Genomic DNA, 24,977 nt, shown 5'->3' with positions numbered 1-24,977 from the left:
ATTACCACCTCAACTCTCTAAGAGGTACGAACTAATGACACTCCATTTTTGGAAGAGTAAGTTGCGGTTGATTTGTTATATTTAAAGTCATTTTGCTGCTAATTTTGATAATAACGACGATAAGGTTGAATGGTGATTAGATGAAAGTAACGAAGAGGCGAAAACAAACACATGCTGACACTCAAAATTCAAACCCTCATAAATTATTACTTTGTCAGTGGTTCCAAGCGCCAGAGACTCGTTGCCCTGAAAGAATAAAGTTTCCAGGGTATGCTGCACAGGGTAGATGTTGACATTCTAGTGTGTTCGAAATGGTCACACCATACAACAAATAGATGAATTATTACTGGCACGGTGATCAACTTGCATGAATTCCTTGTGTCCTAAATCATTTTGTTACCTCAAAAAAATAAGTTCATGTAACCATACGTGTATTACTTCTCCCGCATTAGTAACATGACAGTTCAGAAAACGAATAGCAACTTAGCTAATAATCTCTTCAATTCTGAACAGATTTTTCAATCTATAGTTAGTTCTTTATTACTTATGAGTGATATTTTGTCAAAATAGACTTTCATTACCCTAGGAATACTTCATGGACAATGAACAAATAATTTGTTTCCGTGTGTGTTTTAAATCATTCCTAATAATACGTTCATTTTAATCCAAATATTCAGTGGCGGCGATTAGGGGGAGCGGGAGATGGGGGATGCAGTTCCCCCACCACATTTTGCCACTTTTTGCCCCCGCACTATGGTCTCTTTATGCTACGTAAGTCTTTTCTACCAAGAAAAGTATATTGTCCCTGCCTCTCAAATGTTGGCACCCAATCGCCGCTACTGCAAACATTCAGATAGATTTGTCAGTTGTACAAACCTTGTAAGCTAAGAAAAGAGACCCCCAAGGATTAAGAAAACTCTTTGTCAAAAACTCATACGATGAAAATACTATGCTCAGGAACATGCATTTAAATTACGAGAAACTTCACGAATGTCTACCATCGCACTTTCTATCATTGCTAACGAATAGCTACACAAAATCAAGTATGCAACACAAGCTTAAACCTAATTCACATTTATTTCACTGCATTAACATGCATGAAAGAATGTAATTAGAATGAATGGCTGGGGTATGGCTGCGCATGGGTAAACACTTCCTTGAAATAATTGTGTCCATCAGAGACAAAGCGAAAGGAAATTGAACAAGATGCGAGAATAGTTTAGAAAAGAAAAAGAGGAATACAAGAAAAGGAAAGGCAAAAGAAGTAAGAGGAAAATCGGGAGTGTATAATATAAGATCATATATACTATATATGGTCTTTCATTTATACTGCCCTCCCTAATGTATCAATAAGGAGCTTCTGTCCACCCGGTCGAAAATTTCTGGCGCCGTCCCTGCTCCTGTGCCCGAACTATCGGGAAATTCCAAATGATCATATTTAAAAGTAGTCAATTCTCGATGTTTTCTTCATTGTACGTGCCTGAAACTTCTCGGAAATTGTTAGTTTTTCTTTCATAAATGCAAAAACCAAACACTTAAGGAAAAAAGTTCGTGTCGAATTTGAGATTTCTACAGTGTGGGGAGCCTCCCCGATGGCGCAGTGGCAGCGTCGTTGCATTGTAATCAAGGGGTCCCAGGTTCGATACCCGGTTGAGGCACATAGTGGTTCGGATCCCACTTTAAACTGTAGGTCCAGTCCCGATTAGCCTTACTGTGCATAAAGTGGACTTTAAACACCAACTCAACTCAACTCAACTACAGTGTCGGGATTCGGGAAATGTCAAACATTTTCCCTTCCGTCCCAAAAATTTCTCGACTTGGTCGAGCACTACTACAAATATAATTTGATCAGATAATTTGATATAAATGTTCTTAAAATGTGATTAAAATTAGCAATATCATCTGCAATAGTGTTTATTTCAGCCAGAACAGATCTTCCACTGGACGTCATGTGGAAGAGCATACAACTTGTGCTTACTCAATATTCTTTCGGCTTTGCATGCGTTTCTAATGCGACCGAATCGGTCGTCCCTGTCTAAAGTCTGCAAAGTAACTGGTTAGCCAAGTTCGCGAGGGCAGTTACTCTTGTCCGAATCGTACATTTGTTTATTGTTTCATGAAAGTAGGGGTGTGCGGAACAGAATTTTTTGGATCGGGACGGGAATTTTTTTTTAAATCCCGGCATTCGGGACGGGAAAAATTCGCAATTTCCCGACAAAGTCGGTAAATTTTCGGAACGGTAAATGTTCAAAATTTCCCGAAGCTCTCGAAATCTCAAATTCTACACGTCATTTTCACTTCAAGTGATTGTTTTCGCATTTCTGGTACAAAACGAACAATTTTCGATTAGTTCCAGACATTTACAATGTAGAAAACGTCGAGAATTTACGACTTTTAAAAATGACCATTCAGTGTTTTCCGGCTGCTCGGGATCCCGAAAAGTCGGGAATTCATTGCCGAAGTCTGGATCGGAACTGGATTTTTTTTTCCCGATCCCGGTCCCAACTTTTCGGGACCCCGTACACCCCTATATGAAAGGCATTTGTCTCTGTAAGGGACAAATCGTAAGTAAAGAGTACGCTGTATTGCCTAGACTATCTGAATTTATCCTGCATGGGACTGATATCAACAAAATTATTATATCATATTTCTTCTACTTTAGATTATTTATTTTGAAATTTAAGTTAGATAGCGTGTGCTCATGAATACTTTTTTATTACGCTTCAATTCTACAATAAAGTAAACATTTACATATTTCGGGGGGAAAATGTCATTATTAATCTTGCGGGACAATTAATAAACCACTTGCAAATTGTGTACACGACGACTACGACGTCGGTGTTGACGGCAATTCTGGCTCTCGGCAAAGTTTTTCTTATAAAGTCACACATTTATGGATTTATATTCAAACAGTTTATGCAAGTTAACTGTTGTTGCAATCAAACATACTATTTTGTGTGTTAAAAATGGCTGTTGAGACTGAAAGTGTTCTGAAATTGGTATTTCCTTCAGGTGTACCAGGTAAATATTACAATGAAATTTTAATTCTAACTGCTTATAACATATTATTCTAGTTCACATTATGGCCCAAGTTCCGATTGTTTCATTTCAATCTCATCATGGTACATGTACATTTTTTACATGGTTCGATGGCCCAAGTTCCGATTATTTAATGCCGATGTCATCATGGTACATGAACATTTTCTACATGGTTCGATGGCCCAAGTTCCGATTATTTAATGCCGATGTCATCATGGTACATGGCCCATGGACATTTTCTCCGTGGTTTGATTTCTATTAATGTCTGTTAACATACTTCGGAGTTTTATCGATACATACTGTGTGTTTGTTTCAGAATGTTTTTTCCCCCCCTTCCATATACTCCGATATGATTCTTATTTATTTAACAAAGAGTTCCAAATACAGCGTTGGCCATTTTATGTAAACAGTAGAAAAAGAACAACAAAAACAAAAAAAAAATATGTACAACCTTTTGAAGCGTGCCTGATTTCCAAAAATGGGTAAAATGTCTATTTGTTCTGTTAACTTGTTGCATTGGCTGGGTAGTCTGTAGAGCAGGGAACGCTGTATGAGGCATAACTTTGGCTTCTGACAAGCGAAAAGTTGAGTGCTTCTTGTTGTGCGAGATGACACTCGAAAGGGAATTTCCTGCAGAAGGCGTTCTCTTCTGATGGTGCCATTAATCATCTTGTGCAGGAATACATGGTCTGTCAGTTTATGTCTCTTGTGAGGTGGTTGGATATTTAAAATTTTTAGTTGAATTTGTACTTGGCTATGCCACCAGCCATCCGTTTACTCATGTCTTGGTTACGGACTGCTGCCACCATCTAGGTCACACGTGTGAGGTGCGAAGGGGTTTCGTAGTTAGGTTAGGTGAGTCAGGTTTAGGATTCAAATAATGCCCCTAAATATTGTTCACAGTTAGGTTAGGCAGGCAAGGTTTAGGACTGTTAGCATTACAATAATTTCAATAAATGCTTTCAACATCTCATTATGTTGGAGCTATTCTCAAGCACGACACCCCATAAAGCTTCGTGTCGACAGTTGCATGTTGAATAACTTGTCAATGGTAAGTGGAGATATTTGAATAAGGTCCCTTTTAATCTTCTGGTGTGTCAGACTTTTCGGAACTGCAAACAGTCCTAATTACTTTTAAAAAGCTTCAAATTTACTTTCACAATCATACCCACTATTCTGCGATACTTTTTCTTTCTTCTATGAAAAGAGAATGCCTTGTCAATGAGAAGAGTGGATGCTTGTGTAAGGTACCTTTTAATCTTCAAATTGGACTTACATTTTTAAAACACTTGTTTCATGTTAAATAACATGCAAGTAACATGTGCCTAGACTAAAATTTTGAATAGTGTCCATGGTGGTTTTAAAACTTACAGATTTGTTGTAAAAGCACAAATAAAGGCTAACAGTTTCATACATCGGAGGCACATTTCTTCATTTTTACAGAAGAAACTACTTACGGAAATCAGTTTCTCTAAGGGTTCCAACGTTCATCGAGGTATTTTCTTTCATCATGGAATCTATTTGACCGGGAAATCGTGTATTTTTCAAGTGAAATATCTCACCAACGCACAATTGCCATTGCTTTCCCTACGTGAACCGGATGCTGTGTACGTTTGATGACATAACCCCCTGTCAGTGTTTCCAACCCCTTTTTTTTAAAAATTATGCTTGCCTAACTGAACCAAACCTAACCTAACCTTATCGGAATGGTTCGTGGGGGGGGCTATCTGTCAGCTACCCGTGCATAATGTACAATTTGCACATGTGACGAACACAATAGTAGGTATTTTTCGGTGAAAAAGGTAGGAAAGACTGCATACCCCCTACAGTAGTCAAGTTTTGCCCGCCATATTGTTGTTAAGGAAGTGAAAAATGGAATAACAAAAATTACTCTCTATGTGAAAAATTGTGTTTGTTTTCGTGTAAAAAGCATAATGGCACCTTGAACTATGTTCCGCAATACACAATTGGTGAGTACGAACCATGCGAAACACAAAATATCCGATTTTAATGTGTCTCCGATCTATGAAAGTGGTACCCAAATAAAGCACAAGCTTTCGAGAACCAACATCACTTTCATCTGAAGTTGAGCTTGGAATCCTTTCCACAACTCACCTGGTCACCGAGAGAATCTTTTCATCATTCGTTGCCAGGAAGGCTTCAAGATTTACTTCAAAAATTTCTTAATTCTTAACTGTATTATTTTTGTTCCAAGTAGAGAAATCGGATTATAGATGATTTTTTTCTTTCAGATGACTGGAAAGATAATCCTGATTTTTCTTCCTACCTGTCAAAATTGGGATCATATGGCATCGAAAATTTAAGTAAGTATATTTTTCTGTTTTATAGTAAAGGGTCCAAGTTCTGATTGTTTAATTCCATTATTAGGTTGGTCAGGTTTTATGCTCTTAGCTTGAATGCTTCCAACAGCTGATTACATGATTTCTGGTTTCAAACACGAAACTCTCTTTGAGTCTCAAATAGTAATCCAGGCTAAAACAGTCTTAAACCAAGAAGTCAAATCTCCAGTAAATAATACTGTATTCATTAGTTTCTCCAGGCTTCGAATTTACTACCACAATGTATTCTCCAATATGCATATCTCTTTGAAATATATAAAACTCCTATGAAAACTTTAAAGAATCATTAAATGTTTGGAACAGTGGCCTAGTGAAATATACCAGTATGAAACTTTTGCTAATACTCGTAGAGTACTAAAAACTTATCAATTCTATCAATGGTATCCATGAAAAGTGGTCCTGCTGCATGTAAATTACAAAATGAACCAATCTGAAAGCTATTGTTGTTATTAATTGCTGTAAGGTTTAAATGTTCATGAATGCATATAATTTGCACATTTCACCAACAAAAATTATTAGCATCTGCAGGTTATATACTTCACAGATAAATGAAGTCGAACTTTGCTACATTTTTAAAGCATCACACATTTTCACTATTCAGGCTATGTCATCATACTCAAGTTTTTTTTTTTCATTTGTTAGCAGACACCACAAAATACTTCCTAATTCTATGAAATCAGTTCGTTATGAATATTTTAATCCAGTTGCATATAATGCTGGAATGCCCACATTGTTAAATATGTACTTTTTTATTTATTTGTGGTTTCCACACAAATATATATATGCATTTTGGTAAGAAGCAAACAATAACACCAGTCACCTCAGTGGCAAAGCATCTTGAGTGCAGAACTTGTGACCTCACCACTGACAGTCCCAGGTCTGAGTCCTGGCAAGAACATGAGTGTTACTTTGTGAATGCCACTCCATCAATTTCATCCAATCATCATTCATACTAATTATCGCAATAAGCCTAAAAGACCCAGTAAAGCACTATAAAGTAAGAAATATACAAGTATGGTTTGAGAATTATCTTATAAAATATCTGTGGTCACATGCACATTTCATGAATGTGCTGAATATATTCCAAAGATCGCTAATTAGTTCGTTACCATGATTTCAATAGATTTTTGTGTTTAAAAAATAGCATGTTTAGAAATTTATTTCAAACCATGATTTCAATAGATTTTTGTCTTTAAAAAATAGCATGTTTAGAAATTTATTTCACAATAAAAGCATGTGTGAATTTTGTCTTTGCATTCTTATTTGAGAATTTATGGGGAGGCGTGGTGAGCAATGAAAATATGTACATGAATTACCCTCCAAAAAAGTTGTGGCAAACACAAACCCCTTGTGTAGGTCTCAGAAACGAAACTTCTGCAAATAGTTCTCTGTCACTCATTAATTGTGTTCTTAAGAAATAAAACCAAATGATGTAGCTTGAAATTTTAACTGCAGTGAGGGCAGAATGCTTTGTAATGTAGGCCTATTAAGCACTTTTATTAATTAATGAAAATGTTCTATCAACAAAACAAGTATTAGTATTTTTTACTATCTGTAATAATAAAAGCATTGTAAAATATTCTTTGAGTTAGATTTATTAACCCTAACAGCACAGTTTTGTACATCAATAATTCATTATGCCTAGAGGGAGGGGGCATGGACTAATTTGAGGATGCAAAGGGGGGGGGGTGCAGGCCCAAAAAGGTTGAGAACCCCTGATCTAGTTGATATCACCTGAACAATTCATATGAAGTAGAATAGATGCTTCCAGAAATTGAAACTTTAGCAATATTTACAAGAATTGCAATGGAATCAAAACAAAAAGCAGTAACTCAACATTCAAGGAGTCAAGATTTGTAATTTGTTTTTATAATTTTTAATACATCAAGTTAGCTCATTATACTTTAAAATTTGATCAAATTATTTTTTCTAGGCAGGGAGCCTGAGCGGTTGTCGGAGGAAAAGGCAGCTGTTTTGGAACGAACACAAGAACTTGCATTTTCAAATTACAAAACGTTCATTCAAACAGCAGAATGTTCCAGGGAAATATTTAAACAGGTACACAAATTATGCTTAATATTAAGTTTTATCAGTGCTGTTTAATACTGGATCTCTTCTTTTAGACTGTTATTTTTCATGGTACACTCAGAAGTAAATTGCTATTGTTAGAGACTTATCACATCACAAAACAAGCTGAAATTCCTATGGCTTACAGCATATCGTGAAAAACAACTATGCCTCGTATATTGCATTTTAATTTTGACCATGACCTGGTCAATTTTAGGTTGGGTTTTAAGGATTCCATAACAATGGCAAATTTCTCCTGACTGTACATCGTCCCTCCTATACATTTCACAAGACTAACTCAGCTCAATTGCTCTGGCTATGTGTTTTTATCATATCCGACAAGAATCATAGCTATAGGTAAAGGCCAGTAAGTATGTCACAAACAGCGATGGGAAAGCTGATGATTGTAGTTATTGCTTTCAGTAGATGGTGCTAGATACACTGTTTCATAAGTCTCTCCAGGATTTTGAATAGCAAACCTACATACAATAGATGAAAGTATGTCAATGGGTAGAGGAAATGTACAAGTTTGTTTCGTGACAGATGCCATGGCTTAGTTACCAGTTTCTCCACTAGGAGGCAGTAGTGTGCAAACGTGGAATATTTGTGTGAACAGAAAGTTGTAATTTGTAAAAACAGAGTCATCAGTTTTAACAGTACATGTTTTCCCCCTGTGTTATGGTAAAGATTAAGCTTACATTCGTCCTTCACCAAGACATCTACCAGAGCTTCGACAATTGTGAATGCATCAATGGTGACATGTTGGAATGTGTGTGGCAGGAGCTAGATTACAGGGTTGTTTTCTGTCAAGTCATCAAGGAAGGACATATCGAACAATTGTAAGGTAGTTGAAAAACTTTGATACTTACTCTTTTCACTGACATGCCTTCATCCCAGTTGGTGAGTTGGCCCCTGATCTACCAACTTCTGAAATCCCAGAGAGACTTATGAAACAGCTTGTATTTCCTGCACATTTGTAATGCATTTCATACATAAGAAAGTTATTATTTGTCCGAACATGAGCTCATATTGCGGTAGGGTGTGGATTTACTGAATCACACCAGGGGTGAAAAATCCAGATATCTTATAATACTTATTTATCTGTCACCCCAAATTTTAAATATCTGCCATCAGAATTATTTGGATTATATGCTGGTTAATTGAAATTTGAATGTCTTGTTCATCAATAAAGTATAGTTTTTAGTAGTTTTTTTTTTTTTTCATTTTAGTTCAACAATTCGGAGCAGTGTTTGGATTCATTAGTGACGAAACTTCCAGAATTTGCGAAGAAATGTCAGGAGTTCAGCAAAGCTTCAAGTGACATCAACACACACAGACGTCTGAATTCACTAACGCTCACACGTAACACCCAGCTGTTGGAAATCTTGGAGCTACCACAGCTGATGAATACATGCATTAGAAATAGCTATTATGAGGAAGCGCTAGAATTGGCAGCATATGTCAGGCGTTTGGAGAGAAAGCATGGGAATATACCTATTATAGCTGTAAGTAATACTCTTTACTGCATGGCTTACACATTGTGCCAACATAATTTAGTTATTGTATAAACACTTACAAAAAAGGAATGTTCTTATTGCATGTTCGTTCCTTTTTTTCTTCCAATACATTACACCTGTAACACTAGCTGCCATTAGGTGATTAAGCAAAGATATTTTATGAGGCTGACCAGCATCTGTGGCAGAGTGGATTGTTTAGTTTCCTTGGGAGCCAAGATTGTAGGTTTGAATCCTGCGTAAGGCATGTGTGTTATTCCTTCATCAATTTGACTCACTTGTCAGAAATGTTACTAAAATTGTCTCCTCTTTATTCTTTGTAGAATATTGTCCAGGATGTACAGTCTGCATGGATGCTGATGCTGCAACAGTTACTGGCCCAACTGAGAACAGACCTTCAGCTGCCTCAGTGCCTGCAAGTTGTTGGTTATTTGCGAAGGATGGAGTTGTTCTCTGAAGCAGAGCTCAGGTTGAAGTTTCTGCAGGCACGGGATTCGTGGCTCCAGCAACTCTTGGCCTCCATACCAAAAGATGATGGTAAGCATGTGCATACTTGACATACATGGTTATTCTAAATTAGTTACCTAATGGTCATACTTACTGAATATATACTAACACAGTTAATGTTTGTACACAAAATTACAGAAGTAAGAAAACTATTTGCACAACATTGTTTTCACAAGTCAAACGATGGCTGCTATGTTGCAACCTCTAAGTGATGTGGAACTGAAACAAATCTTCTTGGAAGGCAGTAGTGTTAGTAATTTTGAATTTGCTTCCAATGGTGTCAAAAGTGCAGAAGAAAAATTAATTCACTTTGCAAATAATGAAGCTGAAGATGAAAAAATTAACAGAGAATTTCTGTGGCAGTTTGTCATAGTGATCCGGCAGTGGTGGGAGGTTAATTACTTTCAAATATCATAGTGATGTACAAAAATGTATCATGAATACATGGGAAATACATAAATCACGAAAATTGACACCAATCAAAGTAGAAAACATTATGGATGAGTAACTGTAAATTTATAGTTTTTCTTGTATGTACGCATTGCTTGCATGATAGAATTATTTTCCTGTAGTTTACGGTTATTGCAAGCATAAGAAAACAGTTTTTTCTTTGTGACGTTTCAGGAGAACACACGCTCCTTTCATCAGACATTTATTTTCATTTTGACTAAAGATACAGTTATAACAATGGTTAGTAATTTTTAAACAAAAAGAATCTGTTATATAATGGATGTTGTCAATGTTACATTGTTGTAATATAGCAACTTAACTGTGAAAAAAGCAGTTTTTTTTTTTTTTTTTTTTTTTAAATTATGAATCCCAAATATCATCAGGTAATTCAAATTCATCATTGTTTTCACAAAGTCTCTTGATGTTTTCTGTTACATTAAATTTTAAAGATGGTGGCTTACTCCATTTGTGAAAAAGAAAACTCCACACTGGATCTATGTTACCATTTTCATTATTTAATTTATTCCAGTGTTCTTCTGCAATGAACGAGGCTTCCCAGACATTCAACTCTGTGTTTCCCGTTAATCTTTTTAAAACCCTTCTCTTTTTAATCAAATGCTTCTCTTCGATGATATGAGTTGACAAACCTGTTCTTGGGTTTAGATTTATAATGTCCAAATCATGTTCGTGCCATCACAGTTAAGTTGCTATATTACAACAATGTAATATTGACAACATCCATTATATAACAGATTCTTTTTGTTTAAAAATTACTAACCATTGTTATAACTGTATCTTTAGTCAAAATGAAAATAAATGTCTGATGAAAGGAGCGTGTGTTCTCCTGAAACGTCACAAAGAAAAAACTGTTTTCTTATGCTTGCAATAACCGTAAACTACAGGAAAATAACTGTAAATTTGATTTAAATATGTTCTCTGGTTTTTAAAATATAGTAATTTGATATCACCGGAAAATGCTAAAGCTGAGTAATTTAAATAAAGCTTCAGGTTCAGCAGGTGATACTTAAATCCTGGTCTGAGGGGTTAAATAAATTTCTGACTACTATGTTTGAAGTTATTAAATGTTATTTCTAGGTAACTAATTTAAAATAACACTATATTTAAGTCACTTTGTCTTAATATGTGGGATTTTACAATACCCATGGTGTAGCAAGTTAACAAATTAGCACACTTTAGTTTATTTAGAGCAAGAACATTACAGTGAAAAAAAATCAAATATTTGTTGAAATTTTTAAGCCTATGGCTGGTACCTAGATGATATTAAAGTTGATACTTTTAGCATTTGCTGTCGCTGCTGATATCAAAAAATTTATGACCTCAGTGGATGAGCACACTGAGTGATCATCTCCTGATCTCACCACTAAGTGTTAGGTTTGAGCCCCAACCTACCCAAAAAGTGTCTGAAAGGCAATGTAAAATAACAAAATGCAAGTGCAAGAACAAGGAGAATTCCACAGTGCATACTTCATTTCACATTCCTTAGATAATTTCAGCAATATCTAGTACCATCATCAGGTAATTGCAAATATATTTGAGGAAACTAAAATGAAATGCATGTCATGGAATTATTAATTGTCTTCTTAATTATGTTGACAACACATGGCATGTATTATATTTTTTTTAATTGATTGTTGCAGCAAGTTAAAATTTTACATGTGAGATAATCAAAATACATTAATGTTAAATGTTAATGTAAAAATGTTAATTGCAATTGTCAGGATGTTTGCACTCCCAGTGCAATATTTACTGGTATTATGATAGGCCACTACGCATACACCAATACTGGTGTGTATATTGTCCCTAACCTTCTGTTGGGTTTATATACCAGGTATAGGGATCTGTTTCATTTTTTCATCCTTATATGCCTTAAGCTTAGTGAGTTAGGAAAGTCAATTCAGCACAGCTTTTAGTGAATGATCCTCTTATTTGTTTCAGCATATCAGCACTTAAGCAACACTGTTGAGCTGACACGAGTTCATTTATTTAACATTGTGACTCAGTACAGAGCTATCTTCAGTGATGAAGACCCCATTCTTCCACCATCCAAAGATCAAAACAATAACGACAGTGGAATTTTCTATGGATGGATCACTGAAAAGGTAATGTACCTAAACTTGCAGTGAACTGTGAAATAGCACAGCATACTATTTCATAGTTCAGTTGACTTTAGAACATAAAAATCACATATTTACCTCAGTAGTTAATGCATATGGTAAGCTCAAAGATTGAAAACATTCAATAAGGAACTAAGTTTAAAAAAAAACTGTAGCTTTAGGGGGGGGGGGGCATGGAATTCCTCATTCTAACTATATTTAAAGGGCGACAATCTGTTCCAACATATTGAAACTAGGGCTGAATCTGTACCACTTTGAACCGATACGCTCACTGATTCCCACCGATATCGATACTTGAAAATTGTAATAATTTAAAGCTGTTCAAAATTTTGATCAATATTAGTATGTAAGTATTCTACTCTAATTGTAAGCATCAATTTGCCAAGATTGGGCCTCCCCGATGGTTCAGTGGTAGCAGTGTTGCCTCGTAATCAAGGGATCCCGGGTTTGATACCCGGTGGAGGCACGTAGTGGTTTGAATCTCACTATAAACTGTGGGTCCACTCCCTATCTGTGCATAAAGTCGACTTAAAACTCCAAATCAACTAATTTGCCAAGAATTTTGATTTAAAGTATTAAAATACATGTTACATAATCACAAAATCCAGTTTTTTTTAGCTCAAAATTGGTGCAAAGTGAATAGTAAATTCGAACTTTGCATAATTTCCAGGATAAGTAGACTCCACAAAAGTGCCGTGCAGCATTTTTGCGGACCCCATGAAAGACCAAAATGATGGAAAGTATCGGCTGGTATCTGTAAATAAATTCCAACCATACTTTCCGATACTGATATGTTATCAGCTCAGCCCTAATTCAAACCTATTAGAATGTGAAATGTGTTTTTACATCCATAAAAGAAATTAACCACAACAGATTCAAGCATTCTAAAGTAACAAAATGTACATGGCCATTTCCCTTTATAGCTGTGGACTTCATCGGTAGAGGCACATAGGGGTTCGGGTCCCACTTTAAATAGTAGGTAGTCTCGATTTGCCTTTGTGTGCATAAAGTGGACTTAAAATCAAAAACTCAAAGTCTATCCCTTTACAGCTATGTTGTTATGTGAGACACATTTCAATCTGTTGAAGGATAGATAAGATTAGGTTTCGTAGTGTTGGGTAGATTAGATCATTTTAGGTTAACCATGGAGCAGATAGTGTGGTCCTCTACAATTGACTAATTCAACAAAATGAAACATGTCTCAAATCACAATGAGAAATGATCACATTGCATTTTTTTTTTATTTCATAATGTGGGAACACATAAATACACTAAAAGGAAGTACTTGCTTATCTGGGAAACTTCATTTCTTTTACAAATTTTGGTGGTCACTGCCACCATCTCCTTGGGAACTTGTTGTGCTATTGCGAACTACCACAAGCTGATGATAAAACTCTCAGCAGTGCAATACCACCTGTATATGAGAACCACTGACCTATGGGCATTGAAGGTAGGTGAGGGAGGGACTGCCTTCATACTTATTAGTAAGGCCCGGGACTTTATGTCCTATAAAACTGTAAAATATGTATGTAATTATGTCATATAAATTGGAAAATATGTCTTGAAAAATTACAAATACATCAGAAAAATGCAGAAATATTCCCAGTATAGCCAAAAATATGCACAACAGTACTCTTGAATTTCTCCTATACCCGATAGAGTAGAGTAGGGGCTGAATGTACCAAATGTTATTTTTACTTTTGACTGATTTTTGTGAAAAGCGAAAAAGGCAAAGAAATGAGAACGAAACTTCTTTACTTCCCGTACAACAATGAAAGAGAACATTTTTCCTCAATAATGTTTGCATGGCTATCAATTGTCGGCGGGATATAAAAAGTGGGGTATTATTGTTCTGTACTAAGAAAAGTCGGCACCTTTCTTCCTGCCTTTCCATATCCTGCCATCGACAATATGAACTATCCGTTGTGCTAAAGCTACGAAGAAAAAAATATATGAAATAACCGATTATGTGCAAGAGAATTACGAAATTATACAGAAATATGTCTTATTACAACAAAATTGAAGAAATATGTTGTAAAAATGCAAAATTGGTGAAATATGTCAAAATATGCTTTGTCAAGTTTGTCTATTTTGGCTGATGTTCATCAGATATGTAAGGATCTCACCCCAATATTAGATCCAAAGCCAAATGAAAAATATGTTATAACATAAAGTCCCGGGCCCTAGTTACTAGTTATGTATGTTACATGCAACGTGAAAACCCCTTTCTTTAGGTACTATAAGTTATTGAAGAGTTAGTGGAAATTTGAATCTCAACCAAGGATTGAACCATGCCAATGAACTACCACTTCCTTACCAAGCTAAGCTTGGGTTCAGGCTCGGGTTCTCCTACCATCAAATTTCACCACTTACGTCTTTGTACGAGGCGTATTTTTAAAGTAAGTACCGTTTTGAAATTCCACCGCTGCAGCGATGCAGTCGGTGTCCCGTGCATGCGCACTGTGTACCTACATCTGTTGGCAAGCCACAGACGCCATTGTTACAAAAAGTTTACTTGTATTTTGTACATATCAAAATGGTACTTACTTAAAAAATACGCCTCGTATATGCTATAAAGTCAGTTTTGTGTTGTGCAACAAGTACTCTGTATCATTGTTAAAAAAAAAAAAAAAACAGCACAATACAAGACTCCATCTCTGAGTCATCATGATGGCTGATCTAGAGACGGTAAAGATTACATGGTCGAGGTTCAGATGATGCTACTTGCTGTCTGCCAGAAGATGTCACTGCAGTCTGGCAGTGTTGGTAAGTTCCTGGTTGTTCCAATTGATGGCTGAGGAATGGTATAACACAGTGGAAAAACTTTTAAAATGTTTCATATCATGCTGTTTATGTGTTTTGTGTGGTTTTTTAACAAGAATGTTGCCGGAGTCTTTTAATGTCATACTGTATTATTATTATTTACAAAATGGAAATTTAAAAAGCAATTTTACCCTCAGGTAGCCCAGTTTCTTGCTACACTTGAACAAGACCTGAACAGAGGCGTTGGAAGTTCCCTGGCATCTCTGATTGGACGGTGCATGTACTTTGGACTCTCCTTCAGCCGCGTGGGTGCAGATTTCCGAGGTCTCCTGGCACCTGTGTTTGTTAGGATTGTGTCTCAAAGCTTCAAGCAAGGGATCCAGAAGGCAACAAAGAAGTTCGAGGCAGACATGGAAAACTTTCTGTTGGCAAAATCCCAGCCTTCAATGAGCAGGTCATCGAGTACAAGTTCAAAACAGGTATGTGTGCAATATTCACTGTGCAAAGTAAACTATTTGTTGTAAGGGAGATACTAACTATCTATCCATTGCTGAAGTCCGGTGTAAACAAAATACATGTATTTTCAATGATATTCTCTCTCTCTCTCTTTTTTTTTTTTTGAGAGGGTGATAAATGCATAAGTGCGGGATTCTTTCTCTTTTTATACAAATATATAATAGTAAAGTGTGTCTTTAGCAAAAAATCACTTTATTCACCAATAAAGTATTTTTCTCAAAAGAAACAAAATTATTACATTGTATAAGAAAAATAATTCAACTGTATTTGAATGGGCAAGAGAAAGAAGGTAAAGATTCCACTTCTTGGTAATTTTGAACTGAGATAGCCATTTTATTGCTTTAGTTAAGCTGCATCAAACTGACACAGAAAGCAAATATTCTCCCTCTCACCACGTAGTAGTAGTTAGTAGGAAATATCATTGAGGGGAAGAAGGAAAACATCCCTGGAATGTTTGCCTTTTAGCTCTCAGCACCAGCAAGAAGCAGCCAACATTTGAAGCAAAAAGTGTTAAAAATCAACAAATAAATCAACTTTAAGCAATGGTGGCCAACGCTGTTTAAGAAGGTCACTAAAAGCTGGCAAAGCAGAGAAGTGTTTCAAATTAGCAAGTACAGGCATCTCATGTACAAAGAAGAAGAAAGAAGAGAAAAATGATATGTGACAGCACACGAGCCTATAAACTTTATTAGGACTTAGGAGTGAAGCATTCAAGCTCTACAAAGGTGGTGAGATTGTGCTTCCTACTACTAACGTTTATGGTGGGAAAGTTTCAATAAACAGTTAAAAAAAATTGAGGACCTGGCTAAAATTGTGCATTATGTACCAGACGACTGTAAAGAGTTGTATGAGAGCATTTTATCATGGCCTACATCCATGCAGTCTGCATATGATGAACATTCTGATAGTGACTAGCAGTGCTGTACAGAGGATACTGTTGTATGTAATGTGTATGTTGCAGGTTCACCCCTATTTGAAGAAAATGTGTTACTTAAAATTTATTATTGATAATTGTTAATGTAAATATTTTTTGGGTCAGAACACTTACCTTGCATTCATAGTAATGTTATATCAACTAATAACTGATCTGTAATTTTAAACAATTGCATTTATTTCTTGCTACGTTCAAGTGAGAAACAAAAGGAAAACATTCCAGAATGACTTTGTAACTGTGTCTATTTACATATTAACAATTTACAAAAAGTATTGCTTTAGAGTTATTGTCAGAGCTTTGTATTATAATTTCCCAATGGAAAGTTGTTTTTTTTTAATTAATACAGTATTTTGAGCCCCCAGAACTATTTCCTTGATTTCCCAAAAATTAATTACACTCTACGAAATCTGTTCCTTCTTTCTTTCACCCATTCATTTGTGCTATGAATTGAAGTTCTCTTTCTTTCTTTCTTTCTGTTTCATGTATTTTTTTTTCAACATCTTGAATTAACTGCAACGATGAGTATGAATGTTGAACTTATGAAATGGATGATGGGTGAAGCACAATGATACCGCATGCCTTACCCAGGGTTCAAGCCTGAAACATTTGGCTTTATAGCACATTATGGTTATCACTCCACCTAGATACCTATTGTAACTAGGCCAAATTTTTAACTCCATAATGTAACAAACTATTTATATTTTCCAGGAACACCCTCCAGAGTGCCTTCTGGAGTTTTACCCTCTTGCTGTGTACTGCAATGGCATCCTGACAGCTTTCAATGAGCTAAGATTTTGTGCTCCGATTGCTGTGGCAGACAGCAGTACTCTCATGCTGCAAGATTCACTGTGTTCGGCATCCAAGTGCATCCTTAATTTCTATAGGCAAGAGCAGCAAGCTTTTACAGAAGCAGAAAAGGAGAAATTCAGTAGATTTTGCAACTTCTTTGCTAAGGATTTGATTGGCTATCTCCAGAAGTGTCTTCACGCTGTATTCCCTCCAACCAATATAGCTTTACACCTGGGCATTGGTGTGCAAGAAGTACAAAATGAAGTAAGTCTCATTTTAGGGATTGACGTAGGGAATACCGAAATCGATATTTTGGCATCAGCAAAAATCCAATATTTAAATCAGTACTGATAATATTAGAGTTTTACCTTCTAATAAGGTTTATATTTTAATTTTGTAAGATTTATTGAAAATTAGGTTATGGATCTTCATCACGGTTACTTTCAGAAGTGCTTCAAAAACTTGTGTTTCTGAAGTTCAACCTACCAGCATTAAATTTACAATATTAAGAACAAGAATTCATTTTGCATTTCAAAGAACTGCTTGTGTACTAAGGTTAAATCTGAGAATATATATGTATATACATAAATTTAATATGCAATAGAAATGTGCATAACAAATTTATTTTTGTCATGCTGAAAATAACATCCATTTCTGTTGAATAATCTTATGTATCGGAATCGGTTATATATATCAGCATCGGTATTGGTTCCAAAAATTATCGGTGAGTACATCGGCATCGGTAAATTTTTAGCTTTGTCACATCACTAGATTTACCTAAATGAGATTGTACTGGTACTGAGTACTTGCATAGAAATTAAACTTCGTGATACTGTTCACAGAAATGTGTACTAAAAAACTGGTAAAATATTCACTTAAAATTGCAAAAGGATGTACTTTGAACATGCATTTTTTTAAAAATAGACTGAGCTAACACTGCTAACAGGTCAACCTTCATTGTGAATTGTAGAATTGTACTAACAAAAATACCTCAATAAGGTAAACCAGCATTATAATCATTGAAGCAATGTAGCGGTATTGGCCAATTCCAGTGGTAACGGTATCTGAAAGTATTGATTTGAATTTATTCAGAGATTCAGAGGTACGCACCCACCAATACTTTCCGGGCATTACAATATTTTGCAGTGTCCGCAAAAAGAAAAAGCCACACAACTTTGCAGCATCAGCTCTTAATTATATTGGAAATTATGCAAAATTCAAAGTTTTCATTGATTTTGCATCAGTATTACATGAAAAATGTACCTTGTAATTAAATGGCACTTATTTTAATATTATGATGTAATTCTCAAATATTTGAAAGCAAAAATTTGCTGTAAATGGATGCATATGATTACAGTGGAATACTTATGTATTAATATTGGGTTGGTGCGAATGAAATGTCCGCTTTGACGTCTGGTGAAAAACTCACCTCAACAACACAACACAGGGATTGACTGAGGTCATGGGTCTAACGTCATAAACTCTGTATACGTCCAGCAAACAGGCTGGAGACCCAGACAGTCAGGAGGCAGTGTGTTGCTGAACAGGGTGGTCTGAAAGTGCACCATGGAGAACACACAATTGCCACGAATTCAAACTGGGACATTCTGCTCAGCAAGCTGCCAAAAACACTAACAGTGCATTTGGGCCAGAAATGGTAAATGAACGCACCATTCGCCGCTGGTTTGTCAAATTTCGTTCCGGTGACACAGCATTGCAAAATGAACCCAGTGGCCATCGACCAACATCATGTTCGGATGAGCTCCTCAGGAACGTCGTGGAAGCGGACCCTCGGAAAAGTGTTCGTGCCATTGCAGACGAGTTAGGCATACACCATACCACTGTCGTTCGGTGGCTCCGTGCGATCGGTTAAGTGAAAAAGTTGGACTCATGGGTACCACATGATTTGACACCGGTCAACAAGACTCGCCATCTGAAGATGTGCAGTTCTCTGAGTGTAAGGAATAACCAGGATGGTTTCCTGCATCGGATTGTCACTTCAGATGAAAAATGGATCTGCTATGACAATCGTAAACGATCAGGACAATGGTTGGATCGTGATCAACTTTCAGGGTGGTTTCCAAAACCGCCTCTCCACCCACGGAAGGTGTTGTTGCTGGTATGGTGGTCTATGGTGGGTGTGATCCATCATGTCTTTCTCAGGCGAGTTGAAACCATCAATGCAGATCGTTACAGTGCTGAACTCCATGAAATGCAATGCAAATTTCTCCGCAAGCATCCAGCAATGGTCCACAGACATGGTGTCCTCGTGTTGCACGACAATGCTCGCCCACATGTCGTGCAAAGGATGGTACAGGCTCTCCATGAGTTGCAATACGAAACGATTTCTCATCCAGCATATTCTCCCGACCTCTCTTCCACTGACTACCATCTATTCCAGCATCTCGATCACTTCCTGACAGGGAAGACCTTCGCTGATGATCGGGCGGTGCAACATGCCGTTGAGGAGATCTTTGCGTCGCAGACTCCAGACTTCTTTCGCCATGGAATCCAATTGTTGGCTGAGCAATGAGAAAAGTGTGTGGCTGCAGACGGTGACTATTTTGATTGACCAGCTATTGTAGTTTTGATTTCTTTGGCCTTTGGCAATGACGCACCTGGGCCGGACATTTCATTCGCACCAACTCAATATTTTGAACAACTTTTAATCTTTACAATTTTCAAGCATCAGTGTCTGAATTATTGGAAATTGGTAGGAGTATCTGGCATAAGTCTCAGCATCAGTTCAAAGGGCTATCAGCTCCACCCTACAAACAGCAAAAAAGTGGTTAAGCACAATAAGTGTTTGTTGGACTCAATTTCGTCATCGATAGTCCCAGCTATGAGTTCTGACATGGATGTTTTTGTGAGTGAAGTGTGAAAAGTGATGTCAAATAAGAAAAATACAAATTCTTTGTTAGTAGTATGCAAGCAAAATGTTGTGAATGAGTTTTTCAACATTTGAGATAAGTACAGTGGAACCCCGATTTTATTTTCCTGGATTTTACATTTTCCCGAATTTTAAGTTTTTTCTGCTTGGTCCCCTGATAATTGTAAAATCGAGGTTCCACTGTATTGGTTATGTAAGAAGTTTGATTGAGTTTGGTTATAATCCAGTATCCACATGCAGGAAAGAGTGGGGTAGACAAAATTTCTATGCCTTCAGCAATTTTACCATTAATATAGTAGTACAAATCTGTATACTAATAATAATCATACATTGCTGCCTTCGACATATCTTTCATTGTAATTCATTGTATGAAAGAGGCCAAGCATGTCTGACTTCCTTGGAGTTGGTAAATTAAAAAACACAGCACAAAAAAAAAACACTTCATTCTGGGCTTTCAGAAGCTACAAATCCTAAAATTTTTTCTGCACCATGCTTTGGTCAAATCAACAAAACATCCAGCAGACTTCCTTCTTATAACCTTTACAATCTTGTCCCAAATGATAACCCTGTTATTTCTTTGTGTACTGTGTTTTTTATTTTTTTTATTTTACTGGCTCCAAGGCAAATCAGACATGATTGTTAAGTCATGCGACGTAACAAGTTTCTTAACATTCACATTGTACAAGTTTGTGATAATAATATTATTCCATTTTCATTTAACAGGGCTTGGCATACCTGGATGCAAATGTGATACTTGATCCAATCAAGCATTTACTTCCGCAGAAAATAACACCCCTATCATTAAATCCAGTCACTCCTGTTAATGCATCAAATGCAAGTTCGAAGGAGCCTGTAGCAATTATGCCACCTGAACAGAAGAACAGCAAAAGTAAGGAAGATGTACTGTTAGTTCAAGCAGAGTCAAAAATTCTGGCAGACAATCATCAGCTTCAACCAGAGCATAGAGATCAAGAAGAAATAGTTAGTGATGTTGAACAAGGGACAGAATCTGTTACCAGTGTAAATGAGAAAACTGAGGATGCTGCTATTGCAGAATCTTGAGAACTGATCTCTTCATTAGTGCTGATATTGGGGAATATATATGTGTGTGTACATTTTGTAAATTCCAATTCTATTTATTTACGTAATGTACAAAATAAATATAGATTATGTGAGCTTATTTCTCATAATAAATTAAAGTGCCTTCCCGATAATGTAGTGGTAATGCTGTTGCCATGTAATTAAGGATCCTGGGTTCAATTTAGTGGAGGCACAATTTTGAACTCTAAGTCCAGTTCTGATTAGCCTATCTGAATATAAAGTGGACTTTAAACAAACTTTTACATTTTGGTATAATAAGTTACTATAATTGTAGATGACCATTTCCATTTGATAAAACTTCAGAAATGTTAATTTTGTTCCCAACCTAGATTGGTACGTGAAATTTTGAGTGTTCCCATCAGCTTTATTCAAAGTGTAACAGTACAGTACAAGATTGGTGAATATAATTCTTTTGTAACACCTGTTTTTTTTAATTTCTTCCTATCACCAGAAACTGATCATGGTGAAATCAGTGCGGAGTGTTGGGAATAAAGTCCCCTTATTAGATCAGTCCCAGTGACTGTCCTCAGGACAATGTAAGAAGAGTTTTTTTTGTTTTTTTCGCACTAAGCAAACCCTCTTGCCTGCAGTGTTAGATACTAATAGTAGTCCTGTAGTGGAAGTGTGCATAATTTAGAAAGAGCAGCTGGACCTTTCTGAAATTCTGGAGGCTTTTGTCACACATTCCTCACTAAACTGACTGGCTGAAAGTGTTGGCTGCTATCTCACAAAAACAGTAACGTATTCTGAAAATTTGACCTGGTTTACCCCAACAATTCTTATTTATTCTGTATATTAATTAGATATAATAGAAATAAAACACCAATGTATAACAAAAACATCAGTCTGACAACTTCACATTTACCGGCAATTTCTATACATATACAAAATTGGTTTACCGGCAGTAAACCAGGCAACATGAGAGAATATGTCACTGCACAAAAAGAGATTCAAACAGCACCACAGTTTGAAGTTACAGTACAGTTACAGTCCCAAATTTTCTGGGACTGTCCTAGCATAGTATAATTTGTCCCAGTGTCCAATATTTGCAAAAACTAAAGGCTGTCTCTTGAGAAAAAGGGGCTGGCACCTGAATTATTTTTAGTTATGTCTACCCCTGATAACAAACACTGAGTTTCTGATTCTATATCATCATAAGTGGTATTTCAATCAAGAGCAAGTAACAATTTTTTTTTCGCAATCAAGTCTCATCACTGCTGTTTATTGGTTTTGGAGACTGGAGTCTGCTACTTCTTTGCAATTAGCTCCCCAACTATCCTCACTTATCAAGGTCAACACTAAATTTTGAAGCTCTCAACAGTATGGAACCCAGGACCAATTGCACCAAAAGTCAAAAGCACTAACCAACCATTCAACTGCCGAAAGATGTAATTTGACTCCAAGAACATTTATTAGCAGATTAGTAGTTTCCATGCTATACTACAATATATCCAACAGAATTTTTTTCATAATTTCTCATCTTTGAGACACAAAATAACCATGACGGGGGCAAAACACCTTAACCATATTTCTTATATTTACTGTGAGGTGCCTGGGCCCCCTTTAATTCTATAAGCTCCCAAAAAATGAAAATTTTGAAAAAAATTAAAAGTTTGACCCTCTGTATCCCCAAATAGGGGATGGAGAAAAAATCTGAAATTTGCACCACAGTGAGAACACCTCAGGCGGAACGTAATATTAAAATTTGGTGAAGGTGTTTTTCCGAATAAGAAAAATATTTAATACTAAATTTACCCGAAAATAGCCACTTCACTATATTAAATGAAGCAGGTGTAGAACTGGGAAATGAAGAAACTGCAAGACTAAAGACAACTATAAATACATTTGAAATGTAGACTTATTAAAAATGCATAATAAATATGAAACTATGTACTCCATGTAGATACAGGGTGAGTCAAAAGTTGTGAACCACATGAATATCTTTAAAACTCTCGAAGTTAAAATCTTCAAATCATTACCATTGTGTATTAGAATACTTTTTGTGTCTTGTACTATGTAGTCATATCATCTTGAACTGAAGGGTACAATTTTACGTTACAGTATTCGTAGATGTTCCCACTAGAGGTTCAAACTACAAAACTTGAACATGCAACACAAATCTCCAAGGACCTGCATTGGATATCCATAATGCCCAGCACTAGATATATATTCATGCACATAATTTTTTTCTATAACTAAGGATAATTCAATGTTGGATATTCAATGTATATTCATATCTTTTTCAAAAATAGGCATTAGTATTTTACGTCATTTTTCAACATTAAACATGAATTTTGATTGTAATTTATGTAACTATTGCTCAAATTACATATTATATGACGTGCCAGCATTTAAATCAATACATTTATAACAAAATAAAATATTAGACATATGTTTCATTATCAGCACTTAAAATTTGTTTAGGAAAAATGTAAGTCTTATGTTCACTTATTAAAATCATAAGCACTCTGCTATACATAATAGGTATAATCAACTCTGTAATGCAAAGGTGTATTAAATTATAAGTTGCTAAAATATCACCCGAGAATGGAACAGGAGCCTCCCAGATTATGTGGTGGCAACCCTGTTGCATTGTAATTAAAGGTCTTTGGTTTGATCCTCGGTGGAAGCATTACACGGTGGTTCAAATTCCACTCTACGCTTTAATTCATTCCCGATTAGCCTTCTTAAACATTAAGTCACCTTCCAACAAAGTTTTTGAAAACACAAAGTCATATATTTAGCTGAAAGGAACCCATTGTCTGGTCCACGGAACTGTGAACTTAGATAAAGGTTAGCAGTCTTTCAGTTAGTACTGACGAAATAATTAAGGTTACGCAAGGTAGTAGTAGAGAGAGTAATAAAGTTGAAGGTGAAACATTCTATGCTTATCAATTAGGTGATTCATCAGATTCATTATTTTTGATTCCATCTTGCATATGTGTGGGCAAGTTCTTTCGTTATGGTTAGTGTACGTGCTCCTGCACATGAGGCATAAATTTTAAGAATCTTTCAGAATTGTAGGTGAGCATAGGTTCGTGGGTAAGCCAGAAGAATGAGCATGTTGAACAAAACCTATGTTCTATTGTATTACACGTTCTGATGGGATGCTTGATAAATCTCAATCTAATCGCAGAAATGTTTTTCTATCCAAAATTTTGCATAAAAATATCCAAATAATGACCAACTGCAGTGCAGTTGAATCACGAGTCTACCTCTGAAAGGTTTTACAATGTTCAAATCATGCCTAATAAATATCCAGATTAGGTCCAGTTTTAGTCCAAAATATATGTTTTCTTATCTACGTGTAGAACGCCACATATCTGAACCAAATTAAAGCGTCCGTATGAGGTCTTGTTCACATAGTACAAAATAGTCACTGATGACTCATCTGTAACAAAAAGTGATCCTAAAAATGTCGATTAAAGATCTAAAAGTGAATTCAATGGTTATCTTCCAGACTGCACATAGATATCCAATAATCGTCCAATAGTTTTTCCATTCAAAAACTTCACCACGAATATCCAAGATACGTCTAATGCTTTGATGATTTTGACAACCAAGAGTTTTAAAGATATTTGTGTGGTTCACGACTTTTGACTCACCCTGTATCAACATGGAGTACATAGTTTCATATTTATTATGCATTTTTAATAAGTCTACATTTCAAATCTGGAAGCAAAATTTATAATAAAGAATAGAAAGAGCATTTACTTTAGAAGGAAATGGTTTTGAAACATTACATTTGGAATTACAGGACAGCGATTTTGGTAAAGGTCTGAAAATGCTAAAATCACTGCATGCCGCTGATTGAAAATGGCTGCCAGATCCAAATGCAAGCCTGAAAGAAATTTGTAATGTCAGTTTTCAACACTTGAAAGATGTAGAAATAAGTGACTAAAATATTAATAA

The 24,977-nt window shown here is 36.0% G+C and overlaps 1 protein-coding gene across 1 annotated transcript; it reads left to right on the top strand.

Moving 5' to 3' along the window:
* Positions 1–2,820: 2,820 nt before the first annotated feature.
* Cog8 (conserved oligomeric Golgi complex subunit 8) lies at positions 2,821–21,459 on the top strand. Its single transcript, XM_083123261.1, has 9 exons — positions 2,821–3,021; positions 5,292–5,363; positions 7,333–7,457; positions 8,696–8,971; positions 9,304–9,517; positions 11,894–12,057; positions 15,033–15,314; positions 16,994–17,338; positions 20,688–21,459. Exons 1-9 carry the CDS (start codon positions 2,967–2,969, stop codon positions 21,024–21,026), a joined length of 1,872 nt encoding a protein of 623 aa, XP_082979387.1. The 5' UTR covers positions 2,821–2,966; the 3' UTR covers positions 21,027–21,459.
* Positions 21,460–24,977: the final 3,518 nt, after the last annotated feature.

This window comes from Lepisma saccharinum, chromosome 5 (genome assembly GCF_977018435.1).
Source record: "Lepisma saccharinum chromosome 5, izLepSacc3.1, whole genome shotgun sequence".
Taxonomy (NCBI): domain Eukaryota; kingdom Metazoa; phylum Arthropoda; class Insecta; order Zygentoma; family Lepismatidae; genus Lepisma; species Lepisma saccharinum.
Note: the sequence above shows the minus strand (reverse complement) of the source record. Positions and strands in the feature narration are given on the sequence as shown.

Coding starts and splice junctions, on each gene's coding strand:
- Cog8 (XM_083123261.1), top strand. CDS start 2,967: ATGGCTGTTGAGACTGAAAGTGTTCTGAAATTGGTATTTCCTTCAGGT. Junction 12,058..15,032: donor ATGGATGGATCACTGAAAAG/GTAATGTACCTA, acceptor TTTTACCCTCAG/GTAGCCCAGTTTCTTGCTAC. Junction 17,339..20,687: donor TGCAAGAAGTACAAAATGAA/GTAAGTCTCATT, acceptor TTCATTTAACAG/GGCTTGGCATACCTGGATGC.